Raw genomic sequence first — 15,859 nt, 5'->3', positions numbered from 1 at the left:
TTCAAGCTACCATRGAATCTTTCCTCCAAGAAATCTATTAAATTACTTCTTATATAWAAGTTAGAAAAATGTAGCTGTCACAGCACTTCCTTTACCCTGAATGCATGAATTAGTGATTCCATTTTCTATTGCTCCTTGAAGTTCTTTGGGAAGCAGCTCAATGACATTTTCAGCATACTCTATGACTGGTGGTGGTGTTGCTCTCTCCCCCGACCTCGGCCTCACCTCTAGCTCTGCAGTTACAAACTGCCGTTTATCTCCTACTGTTTTGTCCAATGTATCTACAGAAAAAAAAAAATGAAGTAATTAAGCGCAATTAAAGATCATTTCAAATAAAGCAAGCTACAAAACCAGAAGAAAATATTCCTTATATTCACTCGTTCTTACCTGTAGCTTGGGCAGCATTTAGGATAGTTTCTCTGTATGCTATTTGAAGAGGTCCCAAGTAAGTCTCAATTCCATATTCACGTTTGATTCGGTCATGAATAATCTCTATATGCAGTTCTCCCATGCCGCACAGAATAGTCTAGTTAGAAGAGAGGAGGAGGGACRTACAGAACTCAGGTTTTAATACAGACTGTTTAAGCAAGGACTCTGCCTATACGCTTTTCATAGCCTCTAAAAATATTTCAAAATTCTAAGGAGCCCAGAGCTACGAAAACAGGTCTGCTTTAGATCTCCTGACTTAAACACCTTATAGGGGAGATGGTAGTTATTGCTACTGTGCCCACTATAGAAAAGGACATATTGTACTAGTTTCAGTATTTCATATTTCAAACTTTTCTAAGTTCAAAAAGGGCTGTCAAAAACATACTCTGCAGAATACAGCATCATTCTAGTTTGCTGTGAGCACAGAACTTTGTACATTTTTAGACTCGACTTTATACATTTTTAGTCTCAACATGTGAATGAACCAACTGAAGGGTGATCTTAACAGTCCTAAAATTAAGATTGATTATAAGGTAAGCAATGGAAGTTTTTATCTTACTTGTCCTGTGTCAGGATCTAGCTTCACTTTTAAACTTGGATCTTCACGTTGAAGGCAGTTCAGTGCGTTATCCAAGTCTATACATAAATATCAAACACCATAATGAGACTTCAGTAATGTGAATTGCTCATTTTGTAATGTCAGTTGTCTCATTAGGCACAATGCCTAAACCTCACGTTCCTCCTACAGTAAATTTTATTCTCAAAAGGAATGGGAACCTAAGCAAACAGATTTTGGCAGACAAAAATTAACTCTAATTACAAGCAACTTTCAACTTCTCATTCTCTCCAATAAATTAACTGCAGGCTGTAGAGTATTTCCATGACTGATTTGATTTTTTTAACAGCAAAATTTAATAACATCAAGRAAGCTGTGTGTAAATTTTAGAGAAAAGAGCTCTTTAACTAAAATAATGACTGTCCAACTTAAAAATAATGACTTATGAAAAAAATAATTTCATTGTTAACAACAGCATTTTCTAAGTGATATTTTGAACTTGTATAAAGACCTAACAGAACCCGTAAGTCCTTTATCAAATGAGCGAAAAATATTGCTCCCCTTCTACAGGTAATAAAAATTTTAAGCTGGCTCTTAACTGATTTGCATGAAGATTTCAAGATGAATTCAACAACAAAACGGGTTCAAATGAAGTCAGTTCTTCTGATTTTCCATCACCTTACTTAACTACTGAGGGAAACAGCTGTAGAAAAACAACTACAGCACAATGAACTCACAACTGAAACTGCATTTATTCACCTTGCAGCTTTTGAAAAAAAAGAAATACCCACAATCCAGTGTCTCAGTCTGCAGGCACATAGCTCCAAACCCACGTTTTACCTTGCTCCATTCCATCATCCCATACCGGTGTTTGTCCTTCCTCCCTTTCCTCAGTGAAATCCCAGCGTGCAACCGAGCTCAGCTTCRTTGCAGTGAAGACAGGGAGTGCAAAGTATTTCCAGCTAGTCAAACTACCAACTCTCTGATACGCTTGCTTTGGGAAAGGCAGCAAGACCAGAGTCACGCTGCATGGGTGAACGCTCACTGACTACAGAGGGGCAGGAAACGCCACGTTTATAAATGCCACAGAGAGAAATTGCAAGCGCTGACTGAAGCGCACACCTAGGTTTTAAGGCCAGGCTGTAGTCAGAGGCAGACCGCACAGCGCTCTAGCCTGACTGCAGCAAAACTAAGCATGAYAGTAAGAGTGAAGGAAAGGAAACGAGTGAACTGCCTCCATCTCTTCTTTCAAAGTGAAGAACTAGTACTCTTCAAGACAGAAAAATCGTATGATATATCATATCTGTGCAGAACACCAATAAGGGCCTTTTTAGATCACTGACAAATAAATTTGTACAGCTCAGAGATATCAAGCAGGTGTGCATGGATCGGGATACAGCATAATTCCAAGTGTGCAAGCGTGCTGTACCTTGTTGTTTGGCCATTGAAGGTGGTTCGATTGTACAAAAGAATACCGGCTCGGGGACTTCAACACCAGCCAGCAGAAGGCTCTCTGCTTCACTGGTATGCCTCCGCTCTCCACCAGCGTCCCTTCCAGCTCGGCGCGCTGCTGCTGCAGCTGAGGCCTTCGATGACACTATGGTATCTCCAGTGGCACTCTATACATCAACACCCAGCAACCCACAAGAGAGAGGAAGCGGGGAAAAAAGCAACTCATCATCTTCCTTCCTCAAAGCCAGTTGTGCTCAACTCCACTTATTTATAAATAACTACTTTAACTTCTCTCTTTGAATAATTAAAATGATTTGGAAGAGGAGGAAAAWTTTTGCTCAACTTTAGACTACATTTTCTTTATCAAGCTCATCACATCTTATCACTTAATCTATATTATCACTCATGATAAAAAGCCACAGAAAGCCAATACTGGCAAAGGAAAATTTCCTTATGCATGTCAAAATTTAAGAAAGAACTACGCAAATGAAATCTATTCTGTTCAAACACTAAAACACAGGATTAGTAAACTATCCAATAGAACCATGGAACATATTTACTGTTGATATTAGTTAACTTATTTGCAGCGTCACTCGTCTTGCCATTTGAGGTCTCTTCAYAGCAGTATATTGCATTGTTATTGTAAGAGTTACAATATAAACACATCAGAATCCTACTAAAGTTGTTGCAATTTTCGGCCCTTCCCACCTAAACAGCACTGCATCTCCCCAGGTAAATCACTGACACCCGTGCATTGTAATTTTTCATTTTAGGAGGAAGCATATGTAYTCCAAATAAAGTGTACAACCAACACAAAAAAAGGACGCCATACATAAGACATAATATCATAGAAGTGAAAAGTACAGTATTGCAACAAGCTTCAAGCTTGGTCCTAAGCCACCTGCCCTAGACAACCTTGCTTGAGCAGTGAGACTGRACCAGAAGATCTCCAGAGGTCCCCTCCAACCCCCACGATAGCCTGTGATTCCTTTTAGGATCAATTTTTTCCATTACCTGTTTTAACCCAACAGTAAGGGCAATGTTGCCAGCCATTAGCGATGGTATTTCAATTTGCTGATCAGCAAAAGGCAGGAGCAGCCGGCTCATTCTCTCCCTGCAAATGAAATTCTTGAATTACTCATTACTTTAATAGATAYTCCAATTCTACAGTAAAATGTACCTCATTCCTACTCACGTGCAACTTCGGTTAATATTATATACAGCTGATTGAGGTTTCACTGAACCTGAATAAATGCGAATGAAAACTAGTGGTCCACGACATTTATCATGGAGAACTTTAAATGCTAAGGCACACAGGTCATCATTGTACCACTTTCTGCAAAATAAAAACACAACAAAAAGCAAACTTGTAAGATCAACTCACTTCAAATCCAGATTTATCTGAATTTCCACTTATTTAGGATGTTATATGTTTCTTAGTTGTAATATTTATAAAAAGAGATTTTTTAAAAAACATAATTTAGRCAAAAATATTAATCTAAGCTGCTCTAGCTACAGAGGTAGAGATGCATAATAAGATGTCACGCGACTCAGTGAGTACTAGAGATGATCCCTAGACTCCAGCTTTGTGTCCTCAGCTTAAAAACTGAGAAACCTCTAAAACTACGAACCACAAGTTTGGCAGTTGGAGATAAATGCACACAATTTCAGTAGCACTGGCCAAAACAGGCTCAGAACTCAAATATTTCATTCTATATATCTTAACTGCTATTTAATATCCCAAATTAGTAAATCTTTTTAAAGATATCAACTTTTTAATTACAAAAAATATTTTTCTCCTTTTACCTTTTCCTACTTGTTTTTCCTTTTTCCTRCCACTCCCATTCTCCCCTGCCTTTTCTCCTCATACTTACAGAAACTCATATGAACGCTCATTAGGTGCAGGCAAGTACGCAGTAACAGCATCCAGCAACGGCTGCACTCCTTTATTCTTCAACGCGCTGCCACAGAGAACAGGCACTGCTTTCTGAGATAGCGTGACTCTACGTATAGCAGACTGTAACTGCAGAAAGTAATTATTTTCAGATTATGCTTGCTGCACAGTCCCATATTTATTTAGCATTACAGATCCCAATAAAGTTAAGAGCTGTGATTCAAATACAACAATCACTCATCCAAACTCCTTTCACTGACTTTAAAGGGCTCTGGATGAACCATAAATCCAGACGCTCAGATGCTAAAACAGAAGATACCACATTTCTACACATTTTTTGCAGATCTGTGTTCTTATTCTTTATCATTCCTTTTTATTCAGAAAGTTTTTGCCTCACCATTTTCTATATGCAACATGTGAAGATCCAGTCAGTTCACAGGGAAACAGATGTTATTTTTGTTAGCAAGAATCAATAGCTTATACACAAATTGGCCTGACACTAACTGAAAGCTCCATTCATCTTTTGGCAGCCTAACTTTCAAWAAAAACATCCATAACAAATGCACCACGCTTTTAGAATTAGGCTCAGCATATTTAAGAATCATAGTTAGCGTATTAACACATGAAAGTTCATATTAAGCTTGAATAYACTTTCTCCTAAGTTCACAGTACTTTAAAATCACCACAAAAGCTGGTGTGACACCTTTTRCTGATTGAAAAAAATGCATATTTGCAAAATCCAAACCATATTTGTCAAAGAAAAACACAACCCTGCTCCTCAGAATGACAGTTAGTAAAAATATTTCTAATTAAAGGTAAAATTTACCTTATCAGCTGGTAGTAAGTCAAAATTTTCACTATACTCTCCTAGAACCAGTTCAGCAAATTCATCATCCAGATCTGCAACCTTCAAGAAAATATTTCTGCTTTGTTATTTAATATATAGCACTTTYGCAGATAAGTCACCAATCTTAATTATTTAGGAATTAACTAACTGGAGCAGGAATGAAGCCTTTAAAGATACCAGAGATCATAAACTCAAACCAAGAAATACTGATTATGCACTCCATAACTCAAATTTCAACCCAAMTATTATAATTCCTTTTTGCAGCCTCAGAAACTTCATTAGCCTTTTTACTTCAAAAAAGTATTCCTTTACATTAAGGAATTTGTTACTTTTAACAGCAAAAATATTCTACCATTCTTCCACTCAGTTTATTGCAAGCAAAGTGTCTTAAAAAATATATTTTGTATATATTTATATATATATAAATATAAATAAATTATATTTATATAATATAATATATATTTTTTATATATTTTTATATATATGTAAATATAACATATATTTGATATATATATATAAAAAATATATACATCAAATTTAACCACATTCTGCTTGATCACAACAGGCAACTAGGACACACTTTTGCAGTACTTCGGGTTCTAAGGCTTTTAGAGTATTTCTAAAAAATGAAGAAAAAAGAAAAAAAAGGCAGAGCCTTCAGCGAATCACTTTTACACAGAAAATAATGCAAATGAAGATTTAAAGGAAGGACAGGGGAAAAAAAGCACAAAAAGTTGCTTCATGAAGTTGCTATCGGGCAAACACGTCAGTGGGAGAGAGCACGCTTGTGCACCTCTCCTGAAACTGRTAAAATCTGCAGCAAGACAGGGACAGTGCTGAAAAGTTTGACTTCGAATGTATTTCAAATCTACAAACAACGCAAAGTTTAAGCAAGAAGTAAATAACTAATACAGCCAAACTGATACAGCTGAAAAAAAAAACCAGACAAGCTTTCATGGCATTTTACTTTCTTCACGCCTAAGGACTGTAGGGAGAAGAGCCCATCTGTGCTTTCCAATGGCACCAAACAAAACGCACGGCTCTCTAAACCTCGCCTCACATATTCYCCTGACCATTGCAGATCCACTACACACACACTGCAGTGAGGCACTATGCTCCCTCTAGCAGCTGTGACAGCAGGTGAACAAATAATTAAATTAATTATTGATAAGCAATTAGAAGTCTTACTAAGCTAACAGGTAAAACATGAAAGATAAAGGAAAGCATTCCTTTAGTTAAATGAAAAGGAAGTGCACAAAATGACTGCTATTCAAGCTACTGAATTTTACAGTATTTCTGGCCAAAAAGGAAAAAAAATATTAATAGAATGGGAAATATAGTAGAAATATATTGTAGAAATACAAGTTATCTCAGTTATCACACTGCTTGGCCACCCCTTCCTGCTTCAGGAATGGATCACAAACCGAAGAAAAACATGCTGCTCTTACGTAGCTTTCTGTCTGACAACAAATTTCTTTATAGAAGAGGCTGAGTAATAACATCCCCATTAAAGCTTGGAAATATTTAAAAACAGATTGTGTGCATGTTTTTCTGAACTCTAAGGAATATAAAGCAAATTTCTTCCCCTTTGATGTTTCAAAGCAAACTACTGGAAATCCAGCATCTTCTGCTTATGCACTTCTGTGTCATTCAAGGGATCGTAATTTTAAAACTTAATGTATTTTTAGTTATCAAAGTATACATTCAAATATAAACTCTACTACACTCTTATTCTTACAAGTAACAAAAGTAAAAAGGATTTTTCTTTTGGCATTCTTTACTTGGAGAGGAAATTTGCTTAAAACCACTCAAGTAAAACTAACTCTTGCAATACTGTTATATAAATAAGCCAAAGTAGTGCAAGATCTTAAAATGCAAGCAGAGTAGAGAAGAAAAACACTCTGGACAGGCAATTTATTCTTTCCCTCTATTGTTCTTTCATTCTTCACTGCTTCTAAACTGTCTTAACTGTGCAAATTTCAATAAGACTCTAGTCCTAGATCAGGTTTCTGTTACACTTTCTTAGCTTCAGAGTATTGCAATCTGTGAAAGAAATATTTACATTGTTCTATTCTCATCTCTCCTACAGATTTTTTGGATTAAGCTGGAACAGGGTTTTCGATGGCATTTAGCTGCCTGTAACACAGCATTTAGTGCCTTTTAAAGAGTCTGGAGCCTTCCACCCAGCCTCTAGYTACCACTCCAGAAAGGCAAAGACAACCTGTAGTTCTTGGGTCAGATCTGACAGGGCTCATGTGAACATCTCAAGTGTATTCTGGCATGCAAGGTTGTACAATATGCTATCCTAGCCAAACAAACACTAAATTTAGTGTCTGTTTGTATTCTTCAGTTTGCTATTTATGAAGTGGGGAGCATTTCCTATTTCACACATGTATTCTGCAGCCAGAGAGTCCAAAGGCGCATAGAACAGCCAGTTTTGCCATCGTGCATTATGGTTTATAGTGTGCAGTAAGTGTCTTTGACAAATGGAAAGTAAGTGAAGAAAATATGAAATTAGTTCAACAAGGACAAATACAGAACCCTCTACCTGGGACAGAACAAATCCATACACCGGTACAGACTGGGGATCAGCTGGCTAGGAAACAACTCTGCAGAAGATGACCAGAGGGTCTGGAGGACAAGTGCACTCTGCTTGCAGTGATGAAAGCTAACTGCACAGCGGGCTGTATTAGCAAGAGCATAGCCCACAGAGGACGGAAATGATTAATGCCCTCTGCTTGGCACTTGTGCGCAGAGTAAAATACTGTGTTCRGTTATAGGTTCCCCAGCACAAGAGAGATTGACAAACTGTGGGATATAAAAGACTAGACAGTGGAAAGCCRCTAAGGCAGTATGCCAAAGCTCAGCTGGAGGCCAAGAGGGCTAGGTTTGTCCAGCCTGGAGAAGAGAAGGCTAAGGGAGGATAGAAGGGCTGTCTTCTAATATCTGAAGAGCTGGTGGTGGACCTGTTTCAGAAAAAATAAAGCCAGGTTCTTTTCAGAGTAGCACAAGTGAAGGCCAAGAGGCACTGTCGCAGATCACAACATGGGAAATTCCAGTTGGAAATAATCCTTCACCACAAGGGTGGTCAAGCATTTGGACTTGCTGCCTAGAGAGGCAGCCAGATTTCCACCCTTGGAGAGTYTGAAAACTTGACTGGACAAGGCCCTGTGAGCAACCTGGTCTAATTCCAAAATTAGATCTGCTTTGAGCAGGACACTGGACCAGACACCTCCAGAGGTCCCTTCCAGCCTGTTTTTCCTACAATTCTAAATAATAATTTAAAATACATAMTATATTTACTTTAGAACTTTACTTGTTCTATTAAGGTATTTCTGGCATCCTGGAGTTCTTGGAACAAGTTAGGATCATCAGCCTCCAGCAGTGGCTTTTGCTCAAAATTTTTTCCATCATCCAAACCAGAAATAGATTTCCAAATAATTTGTTCCTTAGTCACAACATCAACCAGTCCTCTGAAGGCCTTGGCTTCCCCYATGGGCAACTGCAAATAGAACAGAAATTTAGGTAATTACAAAACAATAAGAGAGGAATCCATTCAAAGAAAAGTAGATCAGCGTATAATGTCTAAGCTTACTTGTAAAAGCAAAGGTTTTGTCTTCAACTTCTGTTTGATGCTCTCAACAGCGTATGTAAAACTGTATTAAAGAACAGATTTTAAAAGTTACTTAAAATGTAGCGATACAGTCAACTAAGTTTACCATTCCTAGTCACGGCAAAAATTACTCCCACAATTACACAAAAACAAGCATCTGTATAATCATCACAAAGATATGCATACTAAGTATTAACAYAATTTGCTCACTTCCTGCTTAACAGAACATACCTTAATTTGATTAGACACATTAGGTCTTTAACAATGATTAAAGTAATACCTTGCTCCGTTTTTGTCCATCTTGTTTAAAAAGCAAATTCGCGGTATCTGATGCTTGTCTGCTTGTCTCCACACTGTCAGAGTTTGGGCCTAAAGCAAAAGAGAAGCRTTTGTGCTGACAGTTGGAACAACGGACTCCCTAATATGAGAGACCATGTTTCTTGTTAAACTATGCAACTAACACCGATCCACAGTTCTCCTATCCTTTCTATACGGCAAAGGACGTGCTGCGGAACACCGGGCTTTCAAAGCATGCAAGTTTCCTCCAACTACTTGAGCATCTCATGTTACAAACTCAGATTACAGCCTGCCTCTACCTTTTCTGCAAGATGCCCCAAAGGACGCATTAAACACGCACTAGTGGGGAGGCTGAAATCCTGTTTGAAAATGATTCATTTTCTACATGAAATCTGTTAATAAGTAGTGAACAGATTTCATTTCTTTTTTACTGGTGGAGCTAGCCAGAACTATTCATCTGAATCTAAATTTATAAGGAGGGGGAGAAAAAAAAAYAACCATGGAAATTTCTGTACCCCATAGGACTTAAAATTAAATGCTCAGCTTCTGAGCTCAGGCAAATTTTGCTAAAAGCATGAACTGAAGTAATGCAGAGCAACATCTCTATATCACTGTTATTTCAGTCTTCTTTAAGTAACTAGACATGAGAAATTCTACCAGTTATTTTTACCTCAACACCAGCTGATGCATCAAATACAGCTACTGCTCCATCCAGGACTCTCAAGCAACGCTCAACTTCCACTGTAAAGTCCACATGACCTGAAAAACAATTTTCATTTTGCACTGTCATAATTCAAACAGGCAGCATCAGTAAGTCATTATATATGTACATACTTTTTTTTTTTTCCACCATGCCAAAAACCCCTCTGTCTTCCCTTTCAGAGATACACGCTCAGCAGTCATTGAAATACACAGGACAGTTACACTGCAGTCCCAGAACTGAAARCAAATTAGTGTAGAAACATCTGAGAAAGAAGCTTGCTTTAGGCACCAGCRAATAGTCAAAGGTGAAAAGGACTCAGCATAGGCTTATTTACTTCAGCAATTCAACCAATCAACCAGTTAAATATCACACTGTATTTTAAAGCCAAGACTTAACGTCCTGTGACACCTCACCTCATCTACTCTCTCCTAATAACGCGGGCACTCCTAAAATGCAGTACCTGGGGTGTCAATCAGATTGATTCTATAGTCTTTCCAGTCAAAAGTAACAGCAGCGGACTGAATGGTAATACCCCGTTCTCGCTCCTGTACCATGAAGTCTGTCACTGTATCCCCATCATCAACATCTGTGAAGAAAAATCAGGAAAACGGTTGAATAAATAATTAATTCAAAAGATGAAGCTGTCTTGGAATAAAGATGGTGGGGGAGATTTGGAAATACTGTCCCTTTTGTATACGTACAAGCTATGAAAACTATCACTTATTCAGAGAAAGATATTATCAGGCAATTTACCTAGACTCCATTTCTTGAAAAGAAATGCTCCATAAAGAGAAACACTTCGAACAACTTTTTTTGTTCTTTTTAATTAATGTAATATTGTAAGAAATTTAAAAATTAAAACAAAACTGAAAATTCTGAACAATCTACACTGTTAAAAAAAAAAAAAACTTAGCTGCACTTATTGTATGGAATCTGACATTTTAAAAGTTAATAATTAGAAGTTAATTTAGTTAAATTAAAACTAAAGTTAAGTTGAATAAGAGTCTTTTCCCTCCTAATAAAAAAGGAAGCAGTCCCGTATTTCCAAATGAGTAGGGCCACCAAGTTCACTCCACAGGCTCCACGTCTCCTAACATTGCCATATGCAGGAGATAACAGGCAGTTCAGCTTAAAAGGTCAAAAGGTAGCGCAACCGGAGACTGCAGTGACCCTTTCAATCCTGAGTCTATCCTGATACTGAATTCCTTCAAGGGCTGGAGAGACTGCAGAGGAACTAAGTTCTATCATTTTCCCCACGACAATAATTACATGCTACAGTCCACTTCAGTCTCACTCCTTCCAACAGGATTTATGAAGATCTGTGAGAGCTGTTTTAGCAAGGAATTCTCCCCTGTGTTACAGCTTTCAAAATAAACGGTCACTTTCTGTTAATCTGGTTTCTTTACATTTCAAAAGGAAACAGGAAAAATAGTTTTGCCAGAATAGCCAATGAACAAAATTTAACAAAAAAAAAAAAATTTTGTTGTCTCTCAATGTCTCTATACATTATACTTTCATTATAGTGTAGAATTTTGAAACAACTGGCTTCTACATAAAATATTCTAACAGCTGTCTCTAACTACATTGCGTATTATTGCATATTACAGTTAAATCTCTCAAAGCTACCAGTATACAAAAAGTAGTTCTAACCTCCAAGTGTTCTTATGTATCCAGAATAATACAGCATTCTCTCTGTTGTTGTAGTTTTCCCTGCATCAATGTGGGCCATGATGCCAATGTTACGGATTCTGCATAAAGCAAAAACATTTCCTTAACCGTGATAACTTTTCATTCAAGTGATGCTGCTGTCTGAACAAACCAGTCATATTCAATAGCACATCAGATAAGTAAGATTTTCCTTTGCTGCATAACTAATACAGTTTATGTTCTGATGCCGAAGTACAATCGTATTGAAATGCTGGACTTTCTCTAAACTGATAACAGCCTTTCGGAACAGGCTTCCATACTTCGCTTCCGCAGCGGTTTGGCCCGCTCTGCACCCAGCTGCCCTCTCCACGTACAGGAACAGCCCCTCAGCCCTCTGCCCTGTCTCAGCAACAACTGCAACCATCCATCGTGCACACCCCCCTTTGCACCCCAAACCTGGCACCCAAGCCCCCATGGAGCTGCCCCGATTCTGTTCGGCCCAGTGTCGTTCTCCCAAGCAGCTCACCTCTCAGTGACAACACTGCTTTACTGGCTCTGGACATCATCAGCAAAGGCCCCRTGATCAGCCCCCACCCTCACCATTAATCCCAGCCTAATTGGCTTATGGGATCGAGGCAGTCTTCCGAGGCAACTTCATCCCCACAGCTTTCCTCTSACAGCTCAGGCCCTCACCACCTTGACCTCGGTGTTCAGGCCCTCATCTGACACGGCTGAGCTCTCTCAGGAACACAAAGTACAGCTCTGCCCATCATGATGCTCTGGTTGCCTCCYCTGACACTCAGCTCTCAGCGACTGCTGTGGATTTTGATCTTCTCTCTAAGAGGGCAACTCTGATTCTGATGACAYGAACAGAAGACTCCCCTTTTACCAGTCTGGGACAACTACATTAACAATTGCTCTGTACTGAAACCTCAAAAAGGTAGAAGTAAGGAAATGCTAACTGTGATTTAGAACAGACAATGTGCTCGGCAATAACCCGTGACATTTTGCCAAATCAATTACCTTGACTGTCTGTTACATAGAGAAAATAAGTTAGCATTGCTTACCTGGATATATGAGGGCTAATGACAGAACGTAGAGACTTAACATCGCCTTGAAAAAAGGAACAAAGAGAAAGTTTTGCCAGACTGACCTCAACATAGAAACAACAGATTTTAACAAAATTAAATATACTTAAGAACACTAGAAAGCCTGTCTGGGGAAAGAAAGAAAGAAAAAAAAAAAGATTCAGATGGAGCCATAATTCATGACCATCTCTAATCCCTATAACCTCTGAAACTTCTGAGACAACGTGTGTTGGATTTTCAACAGGTCTCACAAGAACAAAAAAAACAACTCTTCAAAGAGATCTAATTTAGAAACAGTAGGACAAAATCAGCAAATAGTATCATCAGCAYAGCCATATCCTACTGCAGGAGTGATACCAAATACATACCATAGTTCAAGACAATTGTGACGCTGAAATTCATCTGAAAYAGGTATTAAATAACAGAGAAATAACTTCTGGAATTTGTTAAGAGCTAAAGATATACCATGTTTCTTAGAAAGAAGATGTAAACTGACTTTGGTTATGAAAACATGGCTTAAGAGTTTTAAATTCCTACTTTATTGAAAGATGTTTCTTCTCTCTCACACTATTTAACTGGAAAATAAATTRCCAAGCTAAACGTTTATGAAACTAATCTATAATTCAGTTACTTAAATATGCCATTTAAATTCTGTTCAAGCTACTCACTTTCCTAACACGTTTTTCCGTCTTAAATTATTTTTGATAATGCCAGACAAAATTCAACAATATTTAAACTAACATTCCTTCACCATCCTCAAATCATCCTTTTTATCACAGATAACATTACAGAGATATCTTATAGGTTAATATCCCAATTGTGAGAAAGCAATTGTGAGAAACAAGCTGGCAGGCTGAAAATTCACCAAAAAAAATTTCCCAATAAGAATTCCAACTAACACTATTTTAGAAACCAGAGAAAAAAAGYAAAGTAACTGTCATGAGTATTTTTGAGACCTTCTGCTTGTTTAAGTCATGCTATCTTCCTGTGTATGGAACAAACCTTCACGTGACACACTGAGGTATTCAGCACAGCAAACAGCATGCAAGGACATCGCATAAACAACTACATAAAMCCAGTACCCTCCAGCAACATTGAGTACAATGCCTCTAGGAACTTAGGAGAGGAAATCTCCTCAGATGYACGACTGCAGATTAAGACATGCACAGTGTTGAATCCATAAACACAGAAGTTGGTTACCCACATATGATCAGTCTCCCTCTTCATCAAAATTGTTGTAAAAAAAACCTGGTTCTGACTTCCAACACTGYCTTATTAATTGATTTCCACTGAACAGCAATGCAGACACTCAGAAAGCAATAAAAGTCGATTTTAATCAAAATTTTGTTTTCTAGGCATCTTTTTTTCCTCTATCTCTTGTTAATCCTGACTGTGCAAAGAAGATTCACTAATGATAACTTAAAGATTCATTCTCTTTAATCAGAAATTCCTGTCTTTCCTCCTTGTTCAACAGGCTGGCTATCATCCGTCACTTGATCACACATTAATGCTTCAGGCAATCAGGCAGAAGTTCCTGCACAGGTGACCTGTCTTCTTATCCATCTATGCATTTTGGTTTTTATTTCTTAAAGGCTTCATACCATATGTCTACTGAGAAAAAGACAGCTATATAGAAGGCATCTTTTCAGTCCCTGAACATTTTATCTGCTTGTTGGTATTTTGTACACCAAACTCTATAAAAAAAATACTAAAAGAATGTAATAAAACACAGTACAGGAACCATTCTTACTAATTTTTACAGTGACTGCTACTACTATTAAGCCATAAACTAAATTCAGTAAAACAAGAAAATTTAAAACTTGTACCTGGTAGGGAACTGTAGTTTCTCTGACTACAGCCCTGTTGTGTCAGACTTCTTGGGATTCTCATCCTTTTCTTCCAGGAATGCATACACTTAACAGGAAAAAAAATCATAGAAAAAAAGTTGTTATTATAAATGATTACTTTGCAGATATATTTTTGCCAGTTATAGAAAAGCAGATACAAATAAAATCTGCRTGAACAGAACTGTTGTTTGGTATTTACATAAACTCAAATTACCCCTTATTTGCAAACAGGACCATGAATCACAGAACGGTAAGGCTGGAAGGGACCTCTGAAGGTCGTCTAGTCCAACCCTCAGCACAGCCCGTACGGGGCCCGAACCCGCGGCCGTGGCATTAGCAGCACCACGCTGTAACCAGCTGAGCTAAACCTGAAGACAGTAGCATCACGGTTTAACCCAAATCCRGCCCCAATTATATTTGTGAAGTCTAGCAGAAATCTGTGATTATATAAGTTGTCAATAGCTACAACAACTTGACACACCTAAGTATTTTTTAAAATCAYATAAATTTAAAGTGAAAAATTACTTAGAAGTAATTAAAAACACAGATAACCAAAAAAGTTTACAAGAACACTACAAATAYGGTTTCAACACTCTGACTTACGTAAAGCCTGGGTGTAATAAGAAATAGATTATATATTTTATTTAGATATCCTTTTTAATTTGAAGTCAAGGCAAAAAAATACATCTATTCTGAATAAATAAAGTATGGTTTTTGTTCAGAGTATCAAAATTTGAAAAAAAATTTACCTCACTGCACAGACTTGATGACTTCAATGCATTCACCGAAAAATTCCTTGTAATCCTCAACATTGTGGCTCCCATGCCTGAAGATGTTCCCTGCCAAGATAAGTAAACCATTGTACAAAACATTTATGATAGAAAGCAGGTAGCTACACCACTTCCATATAAAACAGTAAAAAACTTATCATTTTTCATGTTAGTCTGGTTATTCTTTKTCAGGTTATTGTTAAATCAGTGTTAAACCCATAAAAGTAATGGTATTAGGCCTTAAAAATGCAGTATAACTGTATGCCTACACGCACTAACATATTTTTCAAGGAAGTTTACAACCAATAAAGCAGAAAAATTAATAGCACACTCTATACTCACACTCAAAAGGACTCTAAAATCCTAATTATAAGTTAGTAAACTATAAGCAGTCCTCCCGACACCGGGTGTGGAAATTAAGCACTACGAATTTTTAAGCATCACCAAGGCTGCTGTGACATGCCACTGAAGAGCAAAAATTTTGAGAACGTTCCCGGCGGATCGCTACCCGCCTGCCAGGCGCAGTCCAACAACGCGCGTTTCGGACGCCCTTTAGCTACCGCGAGCAGAGGAAACCTCGCGCCTCGCCTCCGCCTCGCCGCCGAGGCACCGGCCCCGCGCCGCCGCCGCCGGGGCCCGCTGCGGAGCAAAGCGGCGCGAGCGGCCGCTCTCCGCGCTGGAAGCTGCCGCTTCAGCTGCGCCGAGCTCGCCGGCCC

The 15,859-nt window shown here is 38.2% G+C and overlaps 1 protein-coding gene across 6 annotated transcripts in view; it reads right to left on the bottom strand.

Moving 5' to 3' along the window:
- Nucleotides 1–15,713, bottom strand: part of GFM2 (GTP dependent ribosome recycling factor mitochondrial 2) — a 31,756-nt gene extending 16,043 nt beyond the window's left edge. For 4 of the 6 annotated variants that reach the window (XR_014897884.1, XM_085322063.1, XM_085322066.1 and 1 more), the window contains exons 1-17: nt 15,123–15,713; nt 14,353–14,440; nt 12,506–12,551; nt 11,442–11,539; nt 10,252–10,377; nt 9,759–9,847; nt 9,072–9,160; nt 8,774–8,834; nt 8,495–8,680; nt 5,158–5,238; nt 4,312–4,460; nt 3,633–3,773; nt 3,452–3,551; nt 2,415–2,604; nt 989–1,065; nt 388–526; nt 96–281 (exon numbers count right to left, since the gene is read on the bottom strand). Coding sequence is in view for 5 of the 6 variants with exons in the window: in XM_085322063.1 (XP_085178189.1) it covers nt 96–281; nt 388–526; nt 989–1,065; nt 2,415–2,604; nt 3,452–3,551; nt 3,633–3,773; nt 4,312–4,460; nt 5,158–5,238; nt 8,495–8,680; nt 8,774–8,834; nt 9,072–9,160; nt 9,759–9,847; nt 10,252–10,377; nt 11,442–11,539; nt 12,506–12,551; nt 14,353–14,440; nt 15,123–15,245 (1,969 nt within the window). In the remaining variant the exon portion in view is untranslated. Of the gene's footprint in view, nt 1–95; nt 282–387; nt 527–988; nt 1,066–2,414; nt 2,605–3,451; nt 3,552–3,632; nt 3,774–4,311; nt 4,461–5,157; nt 5,239–8,494; nt 8,681–8,773; nt 8,835–9,071; nt 9,161–9,758; nt 9,848–10,251; nt 10,378–11,441; nt 11,540–12,505; nt 12,552–14,352; nt 14,441–15,122 lie in introns of those variants that run through there. The other 2 variants (XM_085322064.1, XM_085322068.1) reach the window with 2 other exon arrangements.
- Nucleotides 15,714–15,859: the final 146 nt, after the last annotated feature.

Source organism: Rhea americana, unplaced genomic scaffold (genome assembly GCF_003343005.1).
Source record: "Rhea americana isolate MKP2758 unplaced genomic scaffold, rheAme1 scaffold_74, whole genome shotgun sequence".
NCBI classification, from domain to species: Eukaryota; Metazoa; Chordata; class Aves; order Rheiformes; family Rheidae; genus Rhea; species Rhea americana.
The sequence above is the reverse complement of the archived record's forward strand: the minus strand, read 5'-3'. Positions and strand labels throughout refer to the sequence as shown.